The sequence below is a fragment of the Somniosus microcephalus genome, chromosome 26, assembly GCF_052327205.1.
Source record: "Somniosus microcephalus isolate GS21.2 chromosome 26, FLI_Smic_1.0, whole genome shotgun sequence".
NCBI classification, from domain to species: Eukaryota; Metazoa; Chordata; class Chondrichthyes; order Squaliformes; family Somniosidae; genus Somniosus; species Somniosus microcephalus.
The window spans coordinates 43452672-43461695 of record NC_141012.1 but is presented as its reverse complement, the minus strand read 5'-3'; the positions used below and the strand labels follow the sequence as shown (position 1 = coordinate 43461695).

Below are 9024 nucleotides of genomic sequence, written 5' to 3'. Positions count from 1 at the left end.
CGGTGCAGGCTCGATGGGTCGAAATGGCCTCTATCTGCACTGTGGGGTTTCTGTGATTCTGTGAAAGGAAAAGTTAATATTTCCCCCCCTCTGACATGTAATTCTCCCTATGTCCTGTACTGTTCCCTACTGCCAAGACTGGTTGGATCCTACCACAAAGTCTTTGTTAATGCCTCTCTGAAACCAGCTGGTAGGCACTTCATGATGGGGTGGGGGGGGTGGGGAGACGGGTGTGGTGTAACTGTTCGTCTGATGTTCCCTGCTTTCCTTATGAAATGACTTATCAGCACCTTCTCTTGATAGCACAGCGAGATTAGGAAATCACCAACATGAGTCTGTGTCCCACCACATTGTGATAGAGTGCAATGGTGCACCAGAGCATTCTCCTCAGCAATTAAAGCCCTAATCTCATCAAAATGGTATCAAGAATTTGTGTTGTGATAGGCCTATTTGAATCAGAAAGTAATACTCTCCTGCTAGTCATTTGATCAATAACTAGCTTATGTTTATACAATTAATAATTAGTAAGTGTCACCATCAATCTGAGTTTTAAAGAGCCATTAAAAAGTTGCAATTATATGTCCTTTTTAATTTCTGTGTAGGGTTAATGCAGGATGCAACTGCACAATTGGCGAGGCAGCACCCCCACTGTCTTTGACAGATGCTAAACTTGTAATACATTTTATTGGATTGTTTATAAAATGCTGAGGTATTTTTTATAATGACTCGCAGAGACACTCGCTTCTGCTGCAAGGGTCTTTGTGAGACCTTGCCCTTCAGAGAATTCTCATGTTTCCAAAGTGTGAAGGCACTCTCCGAGTAGTGGCAAGTACCTCTGACAGTTATTATAATGGATTAATAAAATTGAAAAAAACTTGACTGAGTTCTGGTAACAGGATGCTGTCCAAGAGAGAGCATGAGTTCCACAAGACTCTACAAATTGCAGACATCAACTGAGGGCAGAAACAGACCCAGGATTTGCCATCTTAAGATTGAGATTTTGCTAAATGGGCACTTGTTACTATATCTGCATAGAGCCAGCAGTGAACTAACTCAAGCCCTCCAGCACTGATCTGACAGCTCTTTTTTTCCTGTCTAGTCCCTGAGGCACCGGACCGGCCTACAATCTCGACTGCCTCGGAAACCTCTGTGTACGTGACTTGGATCCCAAGAGCAAATGGGGGCTCCCCCATCACCTCCTTTAAGGTGGAGTACAAACGGATGGGAAGGAACAGCGACTGGCTAGTGGCAGCAGACAGCATCTCTCCATCTAAACTATCAGTGGAAGTGCGCAGTCTTGAACCAGGTAACAGTCCAAATAAGTGAAATAAGAAGTCAGAATAATCAGATTCAATTCTGATAGGCTTGTGAGGGGGCAAAACATTGAAAGCAGTTACTGTCGATACATTTTTGTGAACTTCTGTTTTCTCGTCTATTTTCTCCCCTCCTCTCCTGAAGATATTGACTCTTGCTGGGGTACAGTTCCATGGGCATTGGCCTCCAGTACATCCCCAAGCTGGTCATTCTTCATGTGTAAACCTAGACGGTGAGTATCGGTGAACTATTTGAACATGGATTGCATAGCTGAGCAGAATCCTGGTTTCACATGTCACATTACGTTCTGGCAAGAGTCAATGGCTAATGATCAGGAGCGGGATTTTTATTCTCGAAGTGGACATCGTTGGCAAGGCTGGTATTTATTGCCAGTTCCTCATTGCCCTAAGAAGGTGGTGGTGGGCCTCCTTGAAACACTACAGTCTGTATTTGGCTTGCTAGGCCACGTCAGATGGTAATTAATGTCAACCACACTGGAGTCACTTATAGGCCAGCCTGGGTAAAGATGGCAGGATTCCTTCCCTAAAGGACATTAATGAACCGGTTTGGTTTTTACGACAATCTGACAGCTTCATGGTCACTTCTACTGATACCAGCTTTTTATTTCCAGATCTTTAAAACTGAATTCATATTCTGAAACTGCCATGGATTTGTACTCACATTTTCTGGATTATTAATCCAGGCCTCTAGATTACCAGTCAAGTAAAATAACCACTGGACCCATGAGGATATGTTTCCCCTCCAAATTTAGCGCTCTCGTCTCTCACATTTTACATCATCCCTTGACAAGAGTGGCCAGGCAGTCTGACCACAGGCCAATGCTCAGCTCTGTAATAGGGTCTCCATTTGAATAGCCTGGGTTTTCTTTTTAATTACTGCTCCTGGTTTTTTTGTGCCTCAGGTGCCACCTACAAGTTCCGTGTGATTGCCATCAACGCCCACGGTGAAAGCCCCAGAAGTGCAGCCTCGCGACCATACCAAGTGGCAGGATTCAGCAACCGGTTTTCGGCACGTCCAATCACAGGCCCTCATATTGCTTATACAGAGGCTATCACTGACACACAGATCATGCTGAAATGGACGGTAAGCGCTGTGCTCTCATTGTAGGTCTTCAGTCTCTAACCATTTTGTTACCTTTCATTTTGCTTCCCCTGGCGCCCCCCCCCCCCCCCCCCCCTTTTAATAGTGACATATGTCACAAATGAAGGATCTGTGCATCAATTTGGGTCTGTGTTCTGCCTCATCTCCATAACAGCAGAGGTGATTTGTAATGTGAGATGCATTATTAATTTGCAGCTGCCTTATACAGAAACCGCAATGTAACAAGGCGGCTATAAAGCAATACAGGGAAGTGGAATTAGAGCCGACAACTCCAGTTAGAGTAAATGGTGTCACAAAAATGAAGCATTTTTGTCTGTTTGCTCTGTGTTGGCTGTAGTATTACTTGGCTGCTTCTGAAGGCAAGGGGGATTCAATGGAGGAACATGATGGAAACAATAGCTGAAGTATTTTAATAAATAGAATTCTCCGTTCATTAGGACATACTAAGAATTTTGCCTAGATATCAGGGCAGGTGAAAACACTTTCCAGACCACAGACACTCCCTAATGAGAGCAGTCTGAAACAGAAACTAAACACATCTAGGTAAAAAGGATTGTTTTTAAATCAAAAAAGTAACCCCTGACTTGAGTTAGAGCAGAAGGCTAAAGTAAATGCCCCAGTTAAAAGACGTACTTTGCTCCGTGTTATTAGCTAAATTGTAGACACGTTCAAAAAGAGCATGTTTACCGTTTTTGTTGGGAATACTGAACATTGTAAATATGCTTGAAGATTTCCCATGTGTCTACATTAGTTACCACCTACTGTCCCCTGGTACATTTATTTGGCTTCCAGCTCTTGGAGGTCAGTGAGACGATGAGATGACAGCTATTTCAGAAAATGCATCTAGCTGGGCGAGAGTCAATTTCCATCCGGGGCGATCACTGGGCACTTTATGACATCACGATATGCGAGGCGCTAAGAGTTAGCGCCAGCGCTAAACCAGCACTGGAGTTCGCGGGCGTCGCTGCATTTGCCGCGCCCGGGCACTAACCCCTTTGCGCTACCGGAAGACGCTAACATATCGAATTTCTAGCCCTTCGTATGTAATTATCTGAAAGGTATTTACCATATATGGGATCTTTTAAGCAATGGAATCACTGGAATGTTTATCCATAGCATTTGCTAGCAGCAGAGTCCGTCTTTTCCCCCTGAATTTCTCCTCTTCTGAAGGTCGGTCTTCATGTCAATCCATTTTTTGAAGCCACTTTGTCAACCGTGTGTTTTTTTTTAAACAAAGGAGAAAGGGTTGTTGTGCCAAGTGCAGGATGGGATCCTCTAGTTGCTTAAAATCACAATTTCAAAATGGTGACCGTGGCGATGCAAGGGAAAATCAGATCAAGAAAATCTAAAACTTCAGTAAGTAAAAGTTTTTCAGGTGGCATCAGAACATCAAATTCCCAACGTTTTAGTGATTTTAATTGTGGCATAGTTTGCTGGCTGAGCACCACTAAGGGCGGATGAGGGTGAAGGTTGGAGGCTCTTATCAGTCATAGAAACTTCTATGCTGTGAGCTTGCACTTCATTCATCCAGCCAACTCATTAAATCCAAGAATGTGCTCAATTACAATCAGTCCTTTCCTGGCAGCAAGCAGGAGCTAGAACTGGGGGAGTCTGACCTCGCTGTCTGACAGAACCTTCATTTACTGATTTTTTTTTTAAGGCAAAAAAAGCCTGTTTTCTGAGTGGATTGATAAGATCACTCAGGATTGGTGGGAGGCACGCAAGGCTCTGGAAAAATATTTTCCCCCTTGTGTCATGTTTCCCTCCTGGACTGGGTTGATGGATTGACAGCGAGGCCCTGAGATTGGCTGTTACTTTAATTGTGCACTGATTATCACAAAGGCTCTGCAGTACATTAACCCTGAGATGACTGGAAACAGTAGTTTATACATTCAGGAGCCAGTTAAAACAGGCAAATTAGATCTCCGATATTTAATGGGCACACAGTGAGTAACCCTTAACCTGCCGAATAAACAGCTACTCTGTACAGTTACACATTGTGTAAAGGGCCCTGCTGTTTATTCAGTAAGGTAAGGGTTACTCACTAACTGTAGACAGTTGCTGTTTATTTAGCAGTGTAATGGCTACTCAATTTCCTAATTGGGTACTACTGGTGGGTAGATATGCTTGCAGAGGGCACTGGTCAGGAAATCCTGATTTTTCCAGGGCAGGGAATAAGAACATAAGAATTAGGATCAGGATTAGGCCATACGGCCACTCGAGCCTGCTCCGCCATTCAATAAGATCATGGCTGATCGTTGACCTCAACTCCACTTTCCCGCCCAATCGCCATATCCCTTGATTTCCCCTAGAGGCCAAAAATCCATCTATCTCAGCCTTGAATATACTCAACGGCTCAGCATCCACAGCCCACTGGGGCAGAGAATTCCAAAGATTCACAACCCTCCGAGTGAAGAAATTCCTCCTCATCTCAGTCTTAAATGGCCGACCCCTTATCCTGAGACTCTGCCCCCCTAGTTCTCGACTCTCCAGCCAGGGGAAACAACCTCTCCGCATCTACCCTGTCAATCCCCTCAGAATCTTGCCATACTATCGAATTGCAGAGTTCCTGTATTGAGCAAGGTAAGAGTTACTGTGTAACTAGGCAATTATTCAGCGGGGTATGGGTTACTCACTGTGTAACTACAGAGTTCCTGTTTATTCAGCAGGATGAGGGTCACCTTTTTAGAATTTCATTGTTTAATATTAAATACAGGTTTACATGTTCTGAATGTTTCTGTGATTGCTGTGGGCAGATTAACTGACTTTGGCAAGAACTTCTATACAGGGGAAGCTGACAGGACATTGGTGTAAATCTTGCCTCTATTTAAAGCACAGGTTTTAAAGTATTTGTCCTGACAACACAATGGTGTAACATGTCAGAGCACCAGTGAGTGGTGCCATGGCAGTGGTCTGATCCCATGCTCTGCTGAGCTGCCCGTCTCCATTGCATCATTGTGCAAAGGCGCCAAGCAATAGCTAATTTCCCAAAAGGAGAGCGAAGTAAACAGAGAGAGCATCAGTCCCAGTTTACTCTCGTGCTCCTCCTAGAGGACAAATCAAAGCAGCAGGTCAACTGCACACACTTATGTAGTCTAATGAGATTAGATTGGCATGAAGTTTAAGGATAATCCTAAAGAGAATAAAGTTTGCTCTTTTCATTTGTTTTCTCCTCTTTCTATTCCTTCTATGCCATGCATCATTCCTTAGTCACTAGGGCAGAGAGCTTGGCTTCCATCAGAGCTGTGTTTTTCCCCATTACAGTTTTTGGTAAATGTTGATGCTCATCAAAGTGAGGATGTTGAACACTAAGGCACCTATTTCAGGTGTAAGTGTCACTGTCCAGCACCCCTAGATCAGGTGCAGAAGTTGGATGCAGTGTAAAACTTGCCCAACTCTGTTCCAACAACATGCCTCACCCTTGGCCTCGGGGAGCACCATACTGCTGTGATTCTTTAATTGCTCCAATGGCTGTCTGTTGTAACTGCTCTAATTACTCCTGACTGTGCCATTGTCTCTTGCCAGTTCTTGTTTTTGGTACTTTTTTAGTTCAGTACTTGCATTTTTTAAATGAATCGGTGTTACTTGTTCCTGGTACACTGCTGGTTTTCTGCTGATCATGTCATTGTGTGCTCTTTTTACAAATGTGGAGGTGCTTTTGGAAAGTTCCACCACGTGTGCTGTCTTGCAAGGCAATTTACACTATGACCGTTCACCTTTAAAGACATATGTCCCCCTCCTTGTACACCATGTAACAATGCACAACAAACACAAGCCTCAATGTAAATAAATGTTATTAGTCTTCCCTCCTTCAGCGCACACAACAAAATCTGATGGAATTCTTCAATGGCTGGTCTAGGCAGACAGCAATCTTGATTACAGGATCATTTAACTCCCAGGCATGCAACTGAACTCCTTATCAATATGGCACAGAAATGCTGGAGGACACAGTAGCTCCAAAAAAAAATATGTAGAAGGAAATTGGTTTTCCTTTTCAAAGAATTCCAACAAATTACAATGAATATGCTATGTAGATGCACCATTGAGCATGCTCCACAGCAGCTCCTATGTGACTATAGCTCCTTTAACATTGATTTTGTGCTGAGCTAGTGCCACCAGCTCCTGATAGGTGGGTCTTGTCATGGCAAATTCAGCATGTTTATTTTGGGGTTGCTATCAGCTGTGCAAGCCAGCGACACTGGCACAGGTTTTACCTACATAACGGCAGTGATTGCACTTCAAAAGTAAGCTGTTGACTGCAAAGTACTTTGAGGACACGAAAGACACTATATAAATAAAACTTTGTTCGTACTTTGGTTGCCTGCTGTCTGAGTTGGTCCCAAGCACTACCTTGGACAAATCTGCTTGCTGTTACAACCAAGAAAGCTGAGAGATAATTTTAAGAAATCGAGCCCCAGATGTGGAGATTTGCTTACCAGGAGTGCATATCAGTAATTAAGGCACAGACTTGTGGATGGAAAATTGAGAGGGGATCTCATTGAAACTTATAAAATTCTAACAGGACTAGACAAACTAGATGCAGGAAGGATGTTCCCGATGGTCGGGGTGTCCAGAACCAGGGGTCACAGTCTAAGGATAAGGGGTAAGCCATTTAGGACTGAGATGAGGAGGAATTTCTTCACCCAGAGAGTGGTGAACCTGTGGAATTCTCTACCACAGAAGGCAGTAGAGGCCAATTCATTAAATATATTCAAGAAGGAGTTACAGGAAACTTTCGATTTACCGGCACCTAAATAACCAGAAATCTCGGTTAACCAGCAAAATTCAGGAGTAGGTTCAGGTAACTTTTACTTGCCTTCCTCCATTTGTTGCTGTGCGAGGGTGTGGCTGCAGCTGTTGCTAAGCTACAGAGACGCTTGCAACTTGTGGCCATTGTTCTGAACCTGCAACAGGGTTTGTTGCTTTATATGGCGCTCTCAGCTCCGTATCTTTTACTATAGCTTTCGGTTATCCGGAATTTTTGATGAACCGGCACCACGTCGGTCCTGTCCGTGCCGAATTAAAAAAAAGTTTCCTGTAGATATATTTCTTAAGGCTAAAGGGATCAAGGGATATGGGGAGAAGGCAGGGACAGGGTACTGAATTTGGATGATCAGCCATGATCTCATTGAATGGCGGAGCAGGCTCGAGGGGCCGAATGGCCTACTCCTGCTCCTATCTTCTATGTTTCTATGATCTCATTGAATGGCGGAGCAGGCTCGAGGGGCCGAGTGGCCTACTCCTGCTCCTATCTTCTATGTTTCTATGTTTGACGCCTGTACCTGAATTCCAAAAAGCAGAACTCCATGCTGGACATCTAGTTTTGTTAAATTGGCCCTTGGGAGTTCCTTCAAGCTCCCAATTCAAATTTTTCAGTAGTGCACTGTTAAATGTAAGGAGTCCCAACGAAAATAAATTTAGTGTAGTACTGACATTGTATGCCTAGATGTCTCTGACGTGCATTGTAGATAAAATTTACTAAATATGTTAAGACGGCAAGTGTTAGAACATCAGTAAGTGCGCCATCATTTATTTTATTTCATTGGCAGGCTGCCCAATTTGGGAAGCATGCATTATGCATTATTTTCCTCGTACCTTATTGAACTGTCTATGGTCCCCGATCTAAAGCTGGGGCTCAGGCAGCCTAGTAACTGCTGTGTAATCCTAGAGTGCTGGTTCTCAGTAGATCCCGGTTTGAATCCCAGCCTTGACTGATTATCTGAGCTTCATTTGGGGGAATAGCATTGCTGGCTAAAGCAGACATGTCAAGAGTTGTACTGATCTACCCTTTGTAACAAAAGGGCACCATTGATGCAGCTAGTCTGATTGGAAAAGAGAGAGGGGAGTCTTATAAAAAGAAAGAAATCATCTTTGAGGTAAAATTAACATTTATTGGAGCAATTAGTGGTCCTGTTGGTTTGAATGCCCTTACCTCTGGGACCTGAGTTTGAAATCAGCCTGAACTAATCTGTTAAATCTTCTCTCTGAAGGTCTTCTCTCTACTTGCTCGTAGAGTCCTAACAACGATGAGTGTGGGGCAACCATGACCCAGTACTACATGGACATGAATCCACAGCACAAACCTGTCCCTAACTTGGAAATAAGTTTGTAGTCGCACTAGAGGCCACAGGCTGGCTGGAGCTGAGGCACATTGTTGGGCAGATTTAATGCATATTGTATATGACCTTGGAAGGCTGATGAGGCTGGATGGAGAATGGCGGTTTGGTTCCTCCATTCTTGCCTATGTGTGAAAAGCTCCTTTTTATGACTAACTGCAGCTATGTTGAGTTACTGATATTTCCACTGATCTGATTATCTTCACAGTATATTCCATCCAGTAACAACAACACTCCCATCCAGGGATTTTATATCTATTACCGACCGACCGACAGTGACAACGACAGCGACTACAAGCGAGATGTAGTGGAAGGTACGCAAAGAAATAGCTCTGCTGTCTGTTAATTAACCATGGTTTAAAATACAGTACATACCGACTTCTCCATCCTGAGCTGGAGAGGTAAACATCCCCTTTATCCTGTTGTCTCTAATGAAGAAGTGCAGTTCCAGGAATCCTGTTTTAGCGTAAAT

The 9024-nt window shown here is 43.7% G+C and overlaps 1 protein-coding gene across 3 annotated transcripts in view; it reads left to right on the top strand.

Annotated features, from left to right (window-relative positions):
- The first annotated feature begins 241 nt into the window (after positions 1-241).
- The window catches only part of LOC147100428 (cell adhesion molecule-related/down-regulated by oncogenes-like), a 34709-nt gene continuing 25926 nt past the window's right edge, over positions 242-9024 (top strand). The window contains exons 1-4 of one of the 3 annotated variants that reach the window (XM_085968133.1): positions 1219-1306; positions 1459-1546; positions 2237-2418; positions 8761-8866. In XM_085968133.1, the coding sequence (XP_085824259.1) occupies positions 2404-2418; positions 8761-8866 (121 nt within the window). In that variant the 5' untranslated portion in view covers positions 1219-1306; positions 1459-1546; positions 2237-2403. Of the gene's footprint in view, positions 1307-1458; positions 1547-2236; positions 2419-8760; positions 8867-9024 lie in introns of all 3 variants that reach the window. The other 2 variants (XM_085968131.1, XM_085968132.1) reach the window with 2 other exon arrangements.